The sequence below is a fragment of the Dipodomys merriami genome, unplaced genomic scaffold (assembly GCF_024711535.1).
Source record: "Dipodomys merriami isolate MVZ:Mamm:240054 unplaced genomic scaffold, mDipMer1.0.p SCAF_15, whole genome shotgun sequence".
NCBI lineage: Eukaryota > Metazoa > Chordata > Mammalia > Rodentia > Heteromyidae > Dipodomys > Dipodomys merriami.
Window position 1 is genome coordinate 32,984,496 of NW_027202826.1, and position 20,561 is coordinate 33,005,056.

General features: G+C 38.5%; 1 protein-coding gene across 7 annotated transcripts in view; it reads left to right on the top strand.

The window, feature by feature from the left end:
* Positions 1-1,746: 1,746 nt before the first annotated feature.
* Bltp1 (bridge-like lipid transfer protein family member 1) overlaps positions 1,747-20,561 on the top strand; it is a 181,760-nt gene continuing 162,945 nt past the window's right edge. For all 7 annotated transcript variants that reach the window (XM_070022544.1, XM_070022549.1, XM_070022547.1 and 4 more), the window contains exons 1-3: positions 1,747-1,909; positions 4,309-4,391; positions 17,270-17,399. In XM_070022544.1, coding sequence (XP_069878645.1) covers positions 17,303-17,399 — 97 coding nt within the window. In that variant the 5' untranslated portion in view covers positions 1,747-1,909; positions 4,309-4,391; positions 17,270-17,302. The remainder of the gene's footprint in view (positions 1,910-4,308; positions 4,392-17,269; positions 17,400-20,561) is intronic.

Consider the following 20,561-nt stretch of genomic DNA (forward strand, 5'->3'; position numbering starts at 1 on the left):
GTTTGGATGTTTGTTAAAAATAGAATCAACGTTATAGATTATGCTTACATAAGCTGATTCAAATTCTGTCTTTAAAATATCTATCTTCAGCTGGGTGCCAGTGATTCATGCCTGTAATCTTAGCTACTCAAGAGGCTGAGACTTGAGAATCATGGTTCAAAGTCAGCTTAGCCAGAAAATTCTGTGAGACTATACCTCCAATTAACAAACAAAAAGCTAGAAGTGGAGCTGTGGCTCAAGTGGTGGATCACCAGCTTTGAGTAAAAAAGCTAAGGGATAGCACCTAAGCCTTGAGTTCAAGCCTTAGTACCAACACACATGCATAAACACATCTGTCTTCCTCCAAATTCCCTCTTTTCACCAATAAATTGCTCCATATGGAAAGGTCATTTTTCAGATACATTTGCATTTTTTCTGTTCTGCTTAGAGAACATGGCTCTACTCGGAAACTTTCATCTCCTTTGGATTCCTTATGGTTTTCCTTCAGAAACCTGGTGACTTCATCTATTTTGGTAACATCTTTGGTAAAGCTAGAAGATGGCATAACCTAGACTTAAGTTGTACTCACCCTCTTTCCATTTTTTTTCTTTTGTACCAGTATTAGGGATTGATCTCAGAATTGCTTTGAGCTCCCTCTTAGATTTTTCCCTCTAGGCTCATGAGCTACCTCTTGAGCAATTCTTCCAGTCTGGCATTTTGCTGGTTAACTGGAGATAAGAATTTCATAGGCTTTTCTGTCTGGGTTGGCTTTGAATTGGAATACTCAGCCTTTTTAGTTTCTATTTCAGGCTTGAGCCACCCACACCCAGTTCTGAGTTACCTTTTATTATCATGCTTTATTTCCTCACTGGTGATCCATTCACTGGTTTGTCTTTTGTTACTGTATTTGCATACGGTTTCCAAAATGAAATGCCGTAAAATAAATTAAAAGCTTATTTAAGGTCACAAGGAGTATGATGAACTAGATTCAGAGAGGGCATTTTATTTATACACTGATATGCTGAGTTGAAACACCTTTGTACAACTACTTACATAAAAAAAATTATATAGCATGGCCCTGGTAGCTCACACCTGTAATCTTAAATACTCTTAACTGAGATCTGGGGATCACGGTTCCAAGCCAACCTGGGCAGAAAAGTTTGAGAGTCTTATTTCCAATTAACCAGCAAAAAGCCTGGAATTGGAGGCTCAAGTGGTGAATGCCAGCCTTGAGCAAAAAAGCTGAGACAGCATTCAGTCTATGAGTTCAATTCTCAATTCCCAGCCTAGCCGACCCCCCTCTTGCCCCCCCAACAGTGATGAGCATCACGAAGAAGACTTCTTTGAGAAATTCAGTGTGTCAACATTTCACATCATCAAGCTCCCTTTATTGATGGTGATAGAGGGTGTTTCCCCTCTACTTTGTGCAGACTTATTTTACCTCGTACACTTAAACGAATTGTCTTATTTTTTGTTAGCCTCCTTTTCCTTCTGGGCTTTATCTGTTTCCTCTAGTATCTGGAAAACCATTAACTTGGGTGATTGCAGCAAGGAAGTTTTCAAATCAGCTATTCACCTTGGCTGGGCGCTCCAGGCTCCGCCTCCAACCCGGGAAGGGCGGGGAGCAGGAGGGCGAGGCTTAGCGGGTTTCTGGGCGGGACATCAGCGGCGCACTTTAGGCGCAGACGCTCTGACGTATGACGTCGCCGGTTGGCGCAGCCGTAGTGCCGCGGCCTCAGCTGGGATCCACCCCCCCCCCCCCCGCCCCTTCCCGTGCTAGGCTCCTCAGAGTGTCCGGGGCCTGCATCCCGGAGCTGGACCCGGGTGGGCTCGCCGGGGCTGGAGGGCGCGGGCACTGGCAGACCTCGGTAGGCCTCGTGGGGCCACTTGGCCCGCAGAGTCCCAGGAGAGGAACCCGGCCCTGGCCGAGGTGAGGGTGGGCCGGGCCCGGCCGAGCGGAGGTGGGCGGACCCTTCCCCGGGTCGGACCTCGGTGGGGCCGGCTGTGGCTTGTTTAGCTTCTCTGGCGGCCCGCTGTGGTGGCGACACCTCCTGTCGCTTTGGCATGCTCACCGGCCGCGCCGGGGCCTCGGGGTCGGGCGCCGGGGTCAGAGGGAAGGCCTGGTGGACCTGGACAGCCCGGGGTCGGCGGCCTGCACCGGCGGGGCACCTGCGGGTGGCGGCGAGGCCGGCGGGCCGCGCCTGGCGAGGTGAAGGTGGCGGGAGAAGGACCGTGCACCGGCTCGGTGGGGCGTCAGCGCGGCCTGGGAACGGGGAAGATGCCATTGCTAAACTCAGGGTGGCTTCCCCCGGGGCGGCCCGACCTTCGAACCTCCCTGTGCTTACCAGGGAAGAATACACATCAGCAGAATCATCAAATCAAGATGAGGGAGGTTCTTTGCTTCAGTATTAATTACCCTTCCCCCTCCGATTGGGCTTAGGCGAGGTGAAACAGGTTTCTTGAAAGGATTCTTGTAAATTTCCTCAGCAAGGAAATTCCGGGGCTTGTAGCTGCCTAAGAGTCTTGAATTTCAGCTGGTTTCATGTTGCTACTTTCATGCTATGCATAGCCAGAAGGCCGAGTTATTCTAATTAGATCAAAATAGAGAAACGATGAATTAGACCAAACACCCGTGGCTCATGCTTGTAATCTTAGCTTCCCAGGAGGCTGAGATCCAAGGATCGTGGTTCGAAGCCAGCCCATGCAGGGAAGTTCCTGAAACTCATCTCCATTTAACTGCCAACAAGCCAGAAGTGGAGCTCAACTGGAGAGCATTTGCCTTGATGTCAGGGGACAGTACCTAGGCCCTGAGTCCAGGCCCCAGGACCAGCACACACACACACACACAAACACACAAAACAAAGTAAAAAAAAAAAAAAAGGACTTACGGTACTATAGAGTGGCTTGTGTACATATGTATTATCTGTATCTAATTATATATGTTTAAAATATAAAAATATAAAAATGCAAATATCCATTTCATATGCTTTTTATTTATGTAAAATATATTGTATATAAATATATGCATAGACATATATAAAAGTAAAATGTAAGTATATTTAAGATTAAATTATATAAAACATACCCATACATTACATTATCTCACAATAATCAAAATCCCTATTAAAATCTGTTATATCTGCTTAATAGGTGAGAGAACCAAAGCCAAGAGCTCTAAAGTGTAACTTGTCTGAAGTTAGAGTTGTGATCCAGCCCTGGAATCTTGACTTCTTTAGGGTCCCTTAATCAAAATGCTTTACTATACTTACATATTTTAAGCGTTTGCAATGGATAGTCTTTTTTTTTTTAGTTGGTCATGGGCTTGAACTCTGGGCCTGGGTGCTGTCCCTCAGTTCTTCAGCTCAAGGCTAGTGCTCTACCACTTGAGCCACAGTGCCACTAACAGTTTTCTGATGGTTAATTGGAGATAAGAGTCTCACGGACTTTCCTGCTCAGGCTGGCTTTATACTGCGATCCTCAGATCTCCATCTCCCCAGTAGCTAGGATTACAGGCGTGAGCCACAGGCACCTGGCTCATTGATTTTAAAAAAATATTTATTTGTTAAAATTAAGTGATTACATAAATGTCACAGTATTGTGGGATGGTGATACTTAGTTAAAGTCACAAACACATTTTACCCTTCACGAGGCGCATTGTCATTATTGTGGTCTATAAAGCTTATAAATTCTACAGGCTTTGACACTACTGTTACTTCTTCCAAATTGGGTTCATTAATTTTTTTTTTTAAGTATGCCAAGTGCTCGGAATAGAGAGGAAAAGGAGACACCCTTCTTCCTAGCAAGATGCAGTGGTTTCATAGACCCTTTCTCAAGGCCATACCTCACTCCTTATTGTGGCTTGAACTCAGCACTTAGATGCTATCTCTTAGCTTTTCTGGTTAAGGCTAACACTGTGCCACTTCAGTTACAGCTCCACTTCTGGCTTTTTGCTGGTTAACTGGAGATAGTGTCTCACAGACTTTTCTGCCCTTTCTACCCTTGCTGACTTTGAACCATTCCTCCACATCTCAGCCTCCTGACTAGCCAGGATTATAGATGTAAACCACAGGCACCTGGCTATTGAGAATGTTTTAATAATAAAATTTGTTCTTGTGCCTACCTTATGCTCTTTCCATGGGTACAGTGATTTTTGAAATTTTGGAAGATCTTAGAAATTATGGTCTTATTCTAGATTTAAAGAGTTATTTCTTGTTTTGAAACTTTAAACAAGGAAATGTGAAGTAACCATAAGAGTTTCCTCGTGTGTCAATAGTCACACTGGTAATAAAGCCAGAATGCTTTGATCAGCTAAAATGCTATTCTTTTTAGATTTGTTAAAATGAAACACTGAAGAAGGGCCATTGGAAGATAAGAGGAAGAGAAAAAAAGAACATGTCATATTAAAAGAAAAGGCAAGTATTTTCGGCAAGATTTTTCTAGTAAGATAGGGAACGAATAGCTGATTTTCTGCCTTATTTGTAGTTTAATCTGTATGGACAGTATATGAAAATGGAATATTGGTTGGTGTACAATGTTACCTACAAATCATTTTATCTCACTTTTGGATTGATGTCTGAGTGACAAATCTTGATTAGCCTCTACTAGTAGGAGAAAAACAAGGGAATTATTGGCTTAATTATAAAGTATCAGCGTACTTTTCTTTCTTTTGTTGCTCTTTAATCTGCTTATGTTTATAAAGAAATGAATAACAGTACTTGACTTTTTTGGATTGTTCTTTGTAGAATATTGTATACAGATGAACATACGTGCACGTGTGTGCGCACGTGTGTGTGTGCTGCTACTGGAGCTTGAATTCAGGACCTGGATGCTGTCCCTTAGCTTTTTTTCTCAAGGCTGTGCCACTTGAGCCATAGCCCCATTCCCAGCCTTTTGCTAGTTAATTGAAGATAAAAGTCTCATGAATGTCCTTGCTCTGGCTGGCTTCGAACAGTGATCTTCAGATTTTAGCCTTCTTACTATCTAGGATTATAGGCATGAGCCAGCATTTGTATTCTTTTGTATTCTCAATGCTGGCCAATCTTCACTGGAGTGAGATGGAATCTCAATGTTGTTTTGATTTGCATTTCCTTTATGGTTGTGTTTATTGTCCATTCTTACTTCTGGGAATTCTCTAATTAGTTCCTTTGCCTATTGATTAATTGGGTTATTTTTTGGGGGGGAGGGTAGAAACCATTTTTTAATTAATTATTTTTTTAAAATTTTATTGAGAAAACATTTTTATGAACTCATGTTTTCTGGATTTCCTGTGCAAAGATGTTTTTAGTTTATATAAAGAAATAGTAAATGAATACTATTCACATGGTACTTGCTGGTATTTATAATAAATACTTTGTACTAATTTAGTAAATCAGGAATTTCTAGTAGTGTGCCTTAAGGTCCAGAGGAAGGTAGGACTCTTACAGACTTCAACATACCATTTTTTAATATAAAAATATAGCGACAGAATTTTACCATTTCATGACTGATTCAGAAAATTCTTTTGAGAAAATTCAGGAAACATGACAAAAGATAAGGAAATGGTCAAATAGGCCACAGTTTGGATGATGAATTGGAGCAAAGTGAACTTGCAAGCCTGGTGACCAGTTAGAGGCAATTGTAATCATCCACCTGAGAAATGAGCACCAGAAATATCATAGTGCAAATGGGAAGAAAGTAGGGTGGTATAGAAGTGGGCTTTGGAGATGCAAAGGAGTTAGAATGCATAAGTTTGTGGGCTTGAGGAAAGTAAAGTCCATATTATTTCTAGCCACTAACATATATTTACTAAATATATATTTATTTTGTATTTAGTATGTATTTTGTATATGTGATTTATATGTAATATATTTTATGTATTATATATTCTGTATATTCAGTATATATAATATAGTTAGTATATATTTTATATGATAAGATATGCATTTACTAAAAGATTGTTTATTAAACATATGCTTTTTTCTTTTTTTTTTTTTGGTTGGTCGTGGGGCTTGAACTCTGGGCCTGGGTGCTATCCCTCAGCTCTTCAGCATAAGGCTACCACTTGAGCCACAGAGTCACTTCTGGTTTTCTAGTAGTTTATTGGAGATAAGAGTCTCATGGACTTTCCTGCCCGGGCTGGCTTTGAACTGTGATCCTCAGATCTCAGCCTCCTGAGTAGCTAGGATTACAGGTGTGAGCCACTGGCACCCGGCTACACTTTTTTTAAACAATAAAGAATTGTAAAGAATGACACTTAATTTACTGCCTGCATTTTCTTTTTTGTTTTCATTTTTGTGTTGTTGTTGAACTGAGTAGTTTTTTAAAGAACATTAATAGTAGCTTAGCTACCACTGCTATAGTGTGTGTGTGTGTGTGTGTGTGTGTGTGTGTGTGTGTGTGTGTGTGTGTGTGTGTGTGTGTGTGTGTGTGTGTGTGTGTGTGTGTGTGTGTGTGTGTGTGTGTGTGTGTGTGTGTGTGTGTGTGTGTGTGTGTGTGTGTGTGTGTGTGTGTGTGTGTGTTGGTGAGGCCCAGTGCTAGTTTTATGTTTGCTTTGTATTTTTAATGCCTTCATCATGTCTTCAAGGAAGAGATGGCACTTTTCTGCTTGGAAATAGGTTCAAACAGTTTCAGTAACTTTGTCTGAGCTATTTTAGTTCTGAGGTATAAAATATATGGAATAGCCTTTATATTTGAAAACTGTCTTTAAAACCTACTCTATTTTCAAGGACAGACTTAGTTGGTACTCTCCCATTTGAGCAAGTTATCCTTTCTGATGTTCTTTTAGAGAAGGAATCTAGTGGATTTTTCTCGCTGGTTTGGCTTTGACTGTGATCATCTAGGACCTAGGCCATTATTATTGATTGATTCTGTTAGGATTTATAGTTAACAGGTAAAATTGTTTGTTGTGAATAGAATATTGGACTGAAAAGGATATAGAATGACTTCCTGGGTAGTAAGGATAATAACTAATCTGCTTGACTTAAGAGGATAATTGCCTATTTTGCTTACCTAAATGACTAGGGCATCAAATAGTTTTGATTTCTATACACAGAGCAGCTGGTTCTAGGTAAAATTTTAAAAGAAGGCTATATTTACTTTGTTGCCTGTCTTCCCTCCACTTTTTTTTAGAAGTTTTTCTCCATCTTCAGGAACCCTTGAATTTTTGTGGTGTTTGTAGATCTTGCTTGCTAATGAAAAAAAGTACTTTAATGAGTTAATTTACAATAATATAGTAATAACACATGCTAATAGTTGATGGTAGATAAAAATGTTGTATGCTCTGTTATGTCTTTATCAACAGTGAACCACACATACTAATGACTGACAACAAAGTAACTATCATGTTTTAACATAACATATGACATGTTTGTGGTGATGGCAGTACCAAGAAACCTGTTCTGCCTGTAAAAATATAAAAGTAAAGCACATACCATTATGTATAGCACATAATACTTAATTACAATGGTGTAAGTGGTTTATGTATCTCTTATACATAGAATACTTTGTATAGTCATTTCAGCGCATGTTCTTCTACTTCTGAAGAAAAGTTCACTATAAAGCAGTGTGCCATGATGTACCAGAGCAACCTATTGTGTTTTGTATTTATCTTGTCTCCTGATTTCATCATTTTATCTTGTGCTTAATTTAATCTCAGGTTGTATTACTTCTTATCAAAATCCACTTCTGATGTTGACAGTAGTAGGTCACACTGAGTGATTACTATGGAAATGAAATTAAAAGGACTCAGGATTACAAAGATAGAAAACTTGTGATGAATATTTCTTATCAGTCAGGCATGTTCCATTCTACCATAGCTGTAATCTTGAGGAACAGGAACAATATGATGAAAGCTAATAAGAGATCTGCTACATTGGAGGCAATGAGACTAACAAGATTTTGAGAAGTCCCTCTATCATCTGTGGAGAACTTTCTAATGACCTAGCACAGAAGAAGCATGTCCTTTTAGCACCATGACACTCATGGCCCAAACAAGAGGTTTGTTTTTCATATTGAAAGAGAAGTCTGGTCCCAACCTCAGTGTTGAAGTCACTGCTAGTTCTGGGTGGTTTTAATGATTTAAGAAATGTCAGGGGGTGCTGAGACCTCACAGGCCTGTAAGGCCTGATGTGAGGCAGCTGAACTTTCGGAAACTAGATGAGTGGAGGAAAATTACTTGTTATAGCAAATCTTCAGTATGGATAAAACCTCACTATTCTGGAAATGATGCCTGAAAGTACTTTGATCTGTAAGAGGCCAAGTCAAAATCAGGGTTTTTTTTGTCTGTCATGAGGCTTGAACGCTGGGCCTGGACTCTGTCCCTCAGCTCTTCAGCTCAAGGTGATTACTCTACCACTTGAGCCACAGCACCACTTCTGAATTTTTCTGTTTATGTGATAGTGCTAAGGAATCGAACCTAGGCCTCATGCATGTGAGGCAAGCACTCTACCATTGATCCACCTTCCCAGCCCAGGGTCAGGTTTTTAAGGCTAGGGAAATAGTCTTGCTTGGGGACAATGTTTCAGGCTACAAGTGGAGCACAGCGAGGCCCTGGACTTTCAGTGGTATCAGTAAGCACACACTCCCAGTGGCCTACAGGAGAGTAGGTGCTTCTGGGATGATTCAGCTTCTCTTCCCTGTGCCCTCCTGAACTGCCATGGCAGTGGAATGGAGAAATACTATTTGGATACCTTTTATGATACCTTTTATGATCTCTTTCTTGTTTTTTGGTAACACTCTGGCATACTTCCTTTTCTTGATGGTTTTCCATCAAGATGTCTCCCAATATTGAGGCCATGTTTCTCCTTCCAAACCACCTCCTTAATTCAATTAGTGGATCAAGGATTTATAAGTTTTTAAGTCTTACTTGAGGATTTCTTCCCAGGCTGTTGGAACTGACACTCAAGCAATTCCGGAAGGATTACAACATCTGTAACTGCATCAAAAACTTGGCCATGTGGGGCTGGGAAGGTGGCTCAGTGGTAGAGCGCTTGCCTTGCATGCCTGAGGCCCTGGGTTCAATTCCTTAGCACCACATAAGCAAAAAGAAAAAAGCCGGAAGTGGTGCTGTGGCTCAAGTGGTAGAGCGCTTAGCCTTGAACTGAAGAGCTGAGGGACAGCGCCCAGGCCCAGAGTTCAGGCCCCACAACCGGACCCCCCCAAAAAACAAAAAAACAAAAAAAAAAACTTGGCCATGCTTGGAACCATGATCCATGGTGGCATCTGCATCTGGAAGAAGACTCTCAAGAGTCAGGGGTGATGCAGTTGCTGTGGTTGATCGGTGAAGCAGCTATGTAGATGTGAGTGAGGATGCAGTTAGAAGTTCCTACAGGTGGTTCCTGAGCAGTTGACTAATACAGTGTTGTTGGGACTAAAACAGGAAAACAGCAAGAAAAAAGAAACTACAGAATATGATAAAGAAGAATCCCCAAGAAATGTTACAGTGAAAGGTTTAAAAGTAAACCTCTGTAACTCCTCTTCTTCCTTTATATTTTGTTTTTGTTTGTGACACTGTAGATTAAACCCAGGGGTTTATTTATGCTGGGCAAGTGCTGTACTTCTGAGTTTTATACTCAGAGAAAGGTTTAGTAGAAGTTTTTACACCCTTCAACAAGGACCTTAAAAAGTTTGAAAATGAGGACCCTCAACACTGAAGAGTGTTTATTATATAGGAAGACTGTGTGTAGCTGGATGTGGAACTCTGTCCAGGCCCAGAATTCTACTCTGACTGTGTGTGGCTGTTTACTTGGAAGGCCAAGGTTTGGACCTGTAGCTAAAGTGGTAGAGCACTCCCTAGCAGGCCATGGATCCTGAGTGTAATCTCCAGTACTGCCAATAAAAAGGAAAGAAGCCTTGAGATCAAAAGCTCAGGGACAGCACCCAATCCTTGTTCAAGCCTAGGACCAGCACATACACCCTCCCCCCAAACGTTGTGATTCGTTATTTGCTTATAAGCAAATCTGTATTGGGAAAATAGAGCAATCACATTGTGCATATTTCTCAAGAAGAGTTTCAGGCAGGGCTTTGAGGGATTGCAGAGAGCAGCACTATTGTCTGAGCAGATAACAGACAATGTGTCCAGTGTGTATGGCTGGACAAAATATAGAGGTAGAAGTCAGTGGTAGTGATGTTCTTAGCCCTGTGAAAGTCCAGTTTAGTGGTTATGATTTTCCATTTTAGTTTTTATACAAAAGTAAAACCTGAAATAAAATTGAAAAATGGATTAGAAGCTTATAGGATAAAGAAGATATTTTTATATAGCTGAACAAATGTCAAAAATAGTCAATATAAAATACCTTAAGCTTAAGGTAACATATTTACAGTTTTAACTTTCTTTCTTTCTTTTTTTTTTTTTTGTCTTTTCTTTTTTGGTACTGGGGATCGAACCCAGGACATTGCACTTGCTGGGCAAGTGCTTTGCCACTGAGCTACATCCCAGCCCCTACAGTTTTAACTTTCTAAACAAACTTAGAAAATTATTTTCTGTCACTTGTCCCTCCCTGATTCAAGCTCTGTTCATGGTAAGTGCCCTATTCAGATGTGCTACCTTCAAAAACCTTTTATATTATATTTGTACCATTTTTTTTTGCCATATCATTCATAGTAACATGCTGTATAGATTTGTAGAAGGCTGTGCATACCATCTAGGTTTATGTAAGTACCCTCTATCCTTACACAGAGATGAAGTTGCCCAATGATACATTTCTCAACATGTATTTCTAGTCCTTAGGTGGTACAAGACTGTGTAATAAAAATATGCTTACATTTTAAAAGAGAATATTAATTAGCATTCTATTAAGGGAATGGAGGATGGGATTTTTGGTCTGTATTCCAATGGCATTATTTTTGGGCACAGAGGCCCTGCAAATCACTCAATAGGCAATGATAATATCTTTTAAAAAATTTTTATTGTAAAGATTTCTATACAGATGGGTTATAGTTACATGAGTAAGGTAATAAATACATTTCTTTTTGAACATTGTTACCTCCTCCTTTGTTTTTCTCCTACTATCCCTTTCCTCCTGATAATGTATTTTAATACATGTTAGTATTATCCTAAATGTATAAAATTTACATGTTCTTTTCTATGAGGAATTCCATTGCAATAAGCTCATCTGTATTTCAGGTAACATAGTTGCTTACACGTGGAAGGAGATTACGAAGTCATAAGTTTCTGGCTATCTAGCTTTAAACTAGTTTAAAGTCTTGTTCATACTACTTGGGGAGGGTCATGGTCTGGTTCAGCCTGGATGCTATTAAAAAATGATTAAAAGCAGCCAGGTGCTGGTGGCTCATGCCTGTAATTCTAACTACTGAGGAGGCTGAATCTGAGGATTGTATTCAGAAGCCAGCCCAGGGCAGGAAAGTCCATGAGACTCTTATTTCTAATTAACTACAATGCCAGAAATGGAGCTATGGCTCAAAGTGATAGAGTGCTAGCCTTGAGCAAAAAAGTTTAGAGACAGTGTCCAGGCTCTAAATTCAAACCCCAGGACTACACAACAATAAAAGAATAAATAAATAAATAAATAAATAAAGGTAAGAAGGTCTGAGGACATTGCTTAGGTGGTTACTTTATTGTGTGAAGAATTTGGTTTTTGTTGCTGTTGTATTTGGAATGGGATTTCAAGATGTTAACTATTCTCTTTATTAGTTGCTTTTTAATGAGTAGGATTAAAAGATTGCATGGAGTCTTACAAATACTAGACAAACACTTGGTCAAGACACTTCTGAAATGCAAGGAGATGAAAACATTTTCTCCCTTCCTTCCTTCCTTCCTTCCTTCCTTCCTTCCTTCCTTCCTTCCTTCCTTCCTTCCTTCCTTCCTTCCTTCCTTCCTTCTTTCTTTCTTTCTTTCTTTCTTTCTTTCTTTCTTTCTTTCTTTCTTTCTTTCTTTCTTTCTTTCTTTCTTTCTTTCTTTTTCTTTTTCTTTATTTTTTTGCCAATCCTGGGGCTTGAACTCAGGGACTGGGTGCTGTACCTGAGCCTCTTTGTACTCAAGGCTAGTGCTCTACCACTTGAGGTATAACACCACTTCTGGCTTTTTCTGAGTAGTTTTTTGGAGTTAAGAGTCTCATGAACTTTTCTGCCTGGGCTGGCTTTGAACAGCCATCCTCAGATCTCAGCCTTCTGAGTAGCTAGGATTATAGCTTGAGGTACTGGGAGCCTGGCTTAATTTAATTTTATTGTTATTCTAAAGGTGATGGATGTACATACAGAGTGGTTACAGTTGGATAGTTAGATAATGAGTACTTTTTTTTTTTGTCCGTCATGGGGCTTGAACTCTGGGCCTGGGCACTGTCCCTCAGCTCTTCAGCTCAAGGCTAGTGCTCTACCACTTGAGCCACAGTGCCACTTCCGACCTTTTCCCTTATATGGTGCTAAGGAATCGAACGCAGGGCCTCATGCATGTGAGGCAAGCACTCTACCACTGAGCCACCTGCCCAGCCCAGTACATTTCTTTTTGAACAGTGTCATCTCTTCCCTCATTTTCTCCCTGTTTTTCTTTAATAACTCTTCCCATTCTACCAAGTTATATAGTTCATTTTCAACATAGTGTCTAGTGAGTATCACTGCTGCATTTGTTCCCCCAAACAGATACACTTACATACAAGACAAAAGCTACAGAAAGCAAAAAATTATACAGGACTCTAGACATTCACACAGTGAGACCAAAAGATGATATTTTAAGGAGAGGATCACAAAGGCTGAATAACTATGTGCATATGATCATATAAAATGATGCTTATCAAAATAAACTCCAAGAAATGGAAATGAGTTTTTGTTATTTTGATTTTTTTCTTCTTTGTTGCTGTTTTTGTTTTCTGTACCTTTTGTCTTGTATGGATACTATATTTTCTTGAGAGTGAAAAAAGATAAGTGTTTCTTGTTCCCATTAAATATACTTACTTACCAGTGGCAATAGCTTTTTGTTTTGTGTTTTTACAAAGATTCACTTATTCACTGGTATGAAATGAATAGGACAAGTTTGTCCTTAGGGAGCAGGTGCTGTTGGGGAGATGGGCTTCTAAGCTGTTAATGGCAGCTGTGTGTGGTAAGGGCAACGAAACAACAGGTAGTTAAAAAGGAATTTATTATTTTCTCTATTGTCAGAAATTCTGCTGAAGACAGTGTAAATATCCCAAATCATACTTTTTAAAAATTTAATTATATGTATTACATATACAGAGGGGTTACAGTTAAATGAGTAAGGTAATGAGTATGTTTCTCGATGAACATTATTATAGCCCTCCCTTATTTTTCTCCCACTTTGCCTTCCCCTCGTTTTCCTGCCCCCTTCTCAGATTGTAAAGTACATTTCCAACATAGTGTCTTTTTTTTTCAAAATTGAATAGATTCCATATTTATTAGAAAGCTTGTAAGAAAAAATTTTAGTGTAGGATGAAACACTTGGAAGAACACTACAGTTTAAATTACATATAGCCGGGTGCTGCAATAGACAATAAAAATAAAATAAAATGACATATAATTTATTACCAAGTCTGTACAAGGAAAACAGGTTATAATACATGGCAACATATGACTTCAAGTTACAAAGTTGCAGGGCATTTCCCCACTCTTGAGAACTAGGAGTAATCCATATTAATAAAACATAAAAAAGATGAATGTTTTATACCAAATTTCAAAACATACTATATGTTAAACAAAGGAAATGCAATAAGTATGCATTTCACAGTCTAGTAACATCATATGGTGTAATGAAGATGATTAACTGATTCATAAAAATCAATACAATGCAGTTAAAACATCCAATATCTCATCATAGTGTCTTATGAATATCGCTGTTGGATTGGTTCACCCTTTGTCTCACAATTTTGTTATTCCACTTCCCTTTCCCAAATTAGATAAACGTATATACAAGACACAGGGTACCAAAATCAAAACCAGTGAACTGGGGGATAAACCAAAGGGAGGCATGGGGACAAAAGAGAAAAGAAATAACTTCACATAGTACATTAAAAACAGCAACAACAAAAACTCTCTTGTTTGCATATCTTGGAGTTTATTTTGATTAGCATCATTTTATATGGTCATTTGTACATAGCTGTTGAGCTATTGTGATCCTCTGCTAGGATTATCCTAAACATAGACTAATCATTACAAATGAAGGAACCATGGAGTCTATGTTTCTTTGGTCTGGCTTATTTCACTTAATATGATTGTTTTCTAAGTCTTTCCATTTCCATATAACTGGGGCGATGTTATTTTTTCTGATGGAAGCATAGAATTCCATTGTGTATATATACCATATCAAATGTTATATTTAATACTCAGGATTTTCTAGGTTATGGTAGAACTTTTTTGTTTGTTTGTTTTGTGCTGGTTCTGGGGCTTGAACTTGGCCTGAGTCCTGTCTCTGAGCTTTTTTGCTCAAGGCTAGCTACTCTACCACTTGAGCCACAGCCTTTTGTAGGTTAATTGGAGATAAAGGCAAGACTCCATTAGCACAATATCTTCAGTATGCCAGACATTGTTTTGAATGGCTTAAATGTGTGAACTCATAAGTTCCAAAGTAAACTATTACACATGATGTAAAAACACAGAAAGAGTAGGGATTTTGCCCAAACAAAACGGAAATGTTAGAACTGTTACTTGAACTCGGGTATTCTAGTACCCAGTGCCATGCTGTTAATCTGTATAATTGGCTGCTCTTGCCTTCTTCCTTGTGTGTAGATTTCCTCTCCCTGTTCTAGAACATTATAGCTATTCCTTCTTTCATTCTTACACTCAAGCCTATCATATCAAGTAATTGTTGCTAAGCTATTAACTGATATTTGTGAAACTATATGATGAAAGCTTCTCAGTTTGGTTTGGCTCACGTAAGTATTTGCATTAAAAATTTTAAGCATATTTACAAACTAAAGAAGAAAGATATGATATCAGAATGACAGATTACTAGGTTGGTATTTTATTTTGGGGTTGGAAGATAGCTATTTGACTAGAAGGAAAGAGCAAGAGATAGTTGCTTGGGCAAAAATGCCCCATCCCAGCTGCTGTATCTTATCCTCCAATTTTAATGCTTCCTCCTCTTGACACTCAGGTTTACTTAATGGATTTTAATCAATTACTACTATTTATTTTTAAGTTGTCCCAGATTTTGTCCTCGGGAATCTATTGAAGCTGACTCTATCTTTTTCATATATTGCTGTCATTCTTTGACCAGTTCTTTTTGAAAAACACGGCTCATCTTGACTTTCTCTGCCGTAACTTTGAAATCAGCCATTTCTTCAAAGGATACTATGCTATTCCTCTTAGTAGAAAGTAGGTTTTCAGAATATGTTCGGTGTTCATTTTTAGTGGAGTGTTGCTATTCCCTGCACCTGTTTGTGAAAGCATGCACATATATACATGTGCATAGACACATGTAATACACATGCTTATTTCTCCATTTATATTGAAAACCCTATCTCCAGTTCTTATCTATTTCCCAGGACTCTTAATTTTTCTTTCTCTCTATATGTCTACAACAGTGAGTACCTTAGCTTCCATCCTCTTGAATATATTTATTTAATTGATTAATTGGGCCCACTCCCCAGGTATATATCTGTCTTCCTAATCCTTTTTCTACTCATGCGGCTCAGATTGCTCTTCTGCATAGAAACCCTGTGTAACCTTTCAAGTTTGATGCCTTCTTCCTGGTTCTAACTCACTGTATGGAGCAACCTTGTGCAGTTGCTCTTCTCACTCTGCTGAGGCTGTTGGTTTTCTTAGGTTCTAAGACTGGAGTTAGATTACTTCTCCTTGCAACTCTTTCAGCTGCTGTGGATACACTGCACCTAGCCTCTTTCCTGCAAGTATGCCCTTCTTACCATTCTGCCTTTGACACTCAGACTCTGACATTCTGAGATGTGTCCGCTGCTCACAGAAGTAGATGCTTAACTCCTGCCAGGAATCTAACATCTTACTGAAGGACACTGAGAATCTTGCTTCTCTCTTTCTCATATGCTTTTCTCTGCTTTACCTGAAAGTTTTAGGTTGGGTTATTCAGAATGAGTAGAGGAAGAAGAAACAACCAACTCTTTTTCTCCCTCCTTCCCTTTCATCATTTGCTCCATAAAGATTATGCAGTACCTTCTTTTTTGCATTTCATTTTTGTTTTTGTTTTTGTTTTTTTTTTGAAACAAGGTCTTACTGTTGTATGGGATGGCTTTAAACTCACTGTAGGGGCTCAGAGGGTGGCTCAGTGGTAGAGCGCTTGCCTTGCATGCATGAGGCACTGGGTTTGATTCCTCAGCACCATATAATCAGAAAAAGCCGGAAGTGGTACTGTGGCTCAAGTGGTAGAGCACCAGCCTTGATCTGGGATAGCGCCCAGGCCCACAGTTCAGGCCCTATGACTGACAAAAACAAAACAAGGAGTTCTAAACTCACTGTGTAGTCCAGGCTGACCTCAAATTTGAGATACTCCTTCCTCAGCCTCCTCAGTGCTGAAATTGTAAGTGTGCACATCATTCCTGGCTATGGTAGATATTTCTTATTAGATTTAAGCATAATCTGCCTGCTTTAGGTTCCTCACACCTATGATCCTAGCAACTTAGGAGGCTAAGATTTAGAATCATGATTTGAAGCTAGCCAGATCCAGTTAATCAACACAAAGCTAGAAGTAGAGAAGTGGCTCAGGTAACAGGGCCATGATCAAAAAGCTGAGGGAAACCAGATGCCAGTGGCTCATCCCTGTATCTTAGCTCCTCAGGAGACTGAGATAGGAGGATACAGGATCAAATCCTGGGCAGGAAAGTCCATGAGACTCTTCTTTCCAAAAAATAAAGCTGCAAGTTGGACTGTGGCTCAAGTGGTAGAATGCTAGCCTTGACAACTAAAGCTCACAAACAGCACCCAGGCCCTGAATTCAAGCTCTAGGAGTGTGTGCGCCCACATGTGCGCACACGCATACACACACACACACACACACACACACACACACACACACACACATAGCTAAGGGTGAGTGAGAGACCTTGAGTTCAAGCCCTAGTATTCACACACACACACACACACACACACACACACACACACACACACACACACACACACGAAGGAATCATGTCTCTTAATAACTGAAGGTTAGTCTTTCATCATATTTAGAATTATGAAATAAAGCCATTATGAATATTTTACATAGTCTATATTTAGATAGAAATGTGGATATATTTTGTTTGCTGTATGTTTTTGCATTTCTATCATTGGAGGAAACATTGATTTAGTAAACCTTTATTCAATTTACCTTTTCCCCCTTTCTATAATTTCTCTCTCAATTACTTTTAATTCTAAACTTAACCTTTGACCTCTTTAGGCCTTTAGATGCAGTTCTGGAAAAACTTCAGTAATGGATCAAAGGAAGAATGACAGTATTGTTCCCAGTATCACTCAATTAGAAGATTTTCTTACAGAACACAATTCCAATGTTGTTTGGCTCCTTGTTGGTACGTCAAATATATTTTCTAATACTTTATTGTGTTTATTCCATGTGTATTAGCAACTATGAAATTCTAAGCAGTGGTTTATTGAACTTGGAGTGCTTATAATACCCTAATACCACTTATTTATTTTTGATTTTTCAGCAGTTTTTTAAAATTTTTTTTTCTTGTAAAAATACTGTACAGAGGGGTTATAGTTACATGAGCAAGGTAATGACTACATTCCTTTCAAGCATTGTTACCTCCTCCTTTGTTTTTCCTCTACCCTTTCTTCCCTCCCACCTCCACAACTACACTTCCCTCCCCGCCACCCCCACCTCTCTTTCTTCCCCCTTCTTCCTGCCTAAATTGTAAAGTTCATTTTCAGCAGTGTCTTGTATATCTCATTGTTACAATGGGTCAACTTGTATCCCTATTTAAGCATTTTGTTTTTTCCCTTCCCCTTCCCAAGCTAGAGAAGTGTATATACAAGATGCAGAGCACCCACATCAAATACAGTGAAAATGGGTTATACCTTGGGGGAGGAACATACAAAGAAACAAAAAAAATCACATGGTACATTATAAATACGTTAGGAACAATAGCAAGAAAGCAAAAACCACTTGTGTCCCTATCTTGGGGTTCATTTTGCTTAACTTCATCTTATCTGGTCATATGTACATAGTTTTTGACCTTTTCTGCTTGTCCCAGACATATACTAGTTATTGCAAATAAGGGAAACCATAGGACCTATGTTTCTTTGGTTTCAGCAGTTTTTGATTATTTATTTATTCATCTTTTAAATTATATTTTTATTATTCTTACATAGGTATACCGAGGAGTTTCAATTCAATACACCAATATGTGTACAGTGCCTCTTGATCAACATCATTACATCATTGTCTCCTTCATCTATCCCAACCCTACCCATCCTCTCGAGTTACATGGTTCCATTTTTACATGTGTATATTGAATATTATGACTGTATTCACCCACCATTCTTCTCTCCATTCTTTGCCCTGCTTCATCTGGAGCCCTACTGCTTCTTAGGAAATGAGTACTTACAAAAAGGGTGGTGGGGCCAAGGGAAAAAAGGGTAGATGAATAGGGCAGGGGAGAATACAGTCAATAAATAATTCATTATGTATACCACAAAATTAAGAAAAGTGAGGGAATGAGTGAGTCAGAGAATGTTGGTAAGAATGTTGAAGGGGGTGAAACTGAAACAAAGGAGGTACTGTTTAACAAAGCAGTTTATGAATACAATGCATTTTGATGTTTCACCTGTTTTCAGGAAAGAAAATGTTAATGTATCTATATTTCATAAAGCTTCTCTAAAATGTTCTTTACTTTTTCTTGGACACTTCATTATCTAACTTAGGGAAAATGGGTGGAAAAAAAAGATTACACTGGGCTTATTTCTCCAGTTACAGGGCACTCTCCACTTCTACCCCCGCATATACACAGTTCTGTATGTTTTCTTTAAGACTAAAAAAATCCTCACAGTAAGTATATTTTTACAGTAAAGTAGAATGAAATGTTTTAAATGTTTACCATTTGTGTACTTGACAGTGAACTGTGCTATTTATAAATTTTTATATAATCTGGACATTTTCTGGGTATATATAAATAGTTTAAAATAGTGCATTATTAAATAGTAGGAGAGAAGGAGGAAGGCTGGAGTCAGTGAATGATTGGATGGTGTGGGGAAGCAGAGGAAGAAATACAAAAATAATACAGAAAAGGGAGAGATTACCAAGGGCATTTATTACCCAATATTTTTGTGGAAGAATGGTATCTGATCAAAATTTGGTATTGGAATTGAAAACAGAGAAAAAAATAGGAAAGGTAAGAAAGGAAAAGGACATTAATGATATTTATGGATATGACATAGGATATTTATGGTATTTATGGTATTCATAGATAGGCATTTTATATGTTTCACTGCTCAGCATATGTTTTAATATGCTGAATAATTGAGGCTTATAGATATTGAATCACGAATATAGGTTACACAATTGTTTTATTTTTTCTCAATTGTTATTTCTGCTTCTTTTTAAGATACCATGAGTACTAACAAGTTTTTAAATCAGAGATTGATCTATATCCAGTTTTCCTTTTTCCTTGGTCACGAGCAAAAAAGCATAGATTTATGCTCAGATCAGTTAAAATATGTTTCAAGTATATTGGTTTTCTTTACTTTTTTGTTTCATTTTTCACTGCTTTATACTGTTTTAGTTACTAAATAAATATGTTCTAGGAAGAGAAAGCCCATGTGTCTGGATATTCAGAAAAATATTCACCTTTATTAGGCTGAAAGTACATAACAAATTCATTCCCAAGCCATTTACCAAAATAAGTTACAGCCTTTGAAAAGAAAACTGAGGATTTTTTAAATTAGAGAAAAGGCATTTTAAAAAGTCAACAAATCTGTTCTGTAAAGAAATGGTAATAGAAGTAGAAATTTTCATCTAAAGTCACATTAGGTAGAGCACCTTACAGTAAATATTTTGCAACAGTGAATAAGGCAACCTACATTTGAAGAATATCATTGAGTGTGTTTCAGTTTTTGCATATAACTCGTTTTTCATAATGTAGTCACCTATTAAATTCATATTCCCCTCAAACTTCTAGCTCATGAATGAATAAAAAACAAAATACAAACAGCCATTAAAAAATAGCTTTTCAGTTGATGTTAGGAAAATGAACCCTAACATATGTATTCAAAGGTTTTTTTCTTTCATGTGATTGTTTCTAACACATTTATAAGATTATTTCTTTGTTGCTTTGTATGTCTCTCCCCCACGATACAACCCCTGCTTTCACTGTGTTTGATGTTGTTATAATTTGTGGAGGGGAAGGGAAAAAAACAAATCGTTTAAATAGGGATACAGGTGGACCCATTGCAGCAATGAAATGTACAGGATGTTATGTCGAAAAGGAACTTTACAACTTTGGTGGGGAGTTAGGAGGGTTGGGTGGCTGGGCAGGTTGAGGATGGGAAGGGATGGGAAGGGGAAACAAAGGAGGAGGCTACAATGCTTGATAAGAAATGTAATTGTAACCCCTCTGTACAGTATTTTCACAATAAAAAAATAGCTTTTTCTTTAAAAAAGTTCACTTTTAAATTAGGAAAAAATAAAACAATTTAACATGTGTTGCTAAAAGTAACAACCCATTAAACAGTTA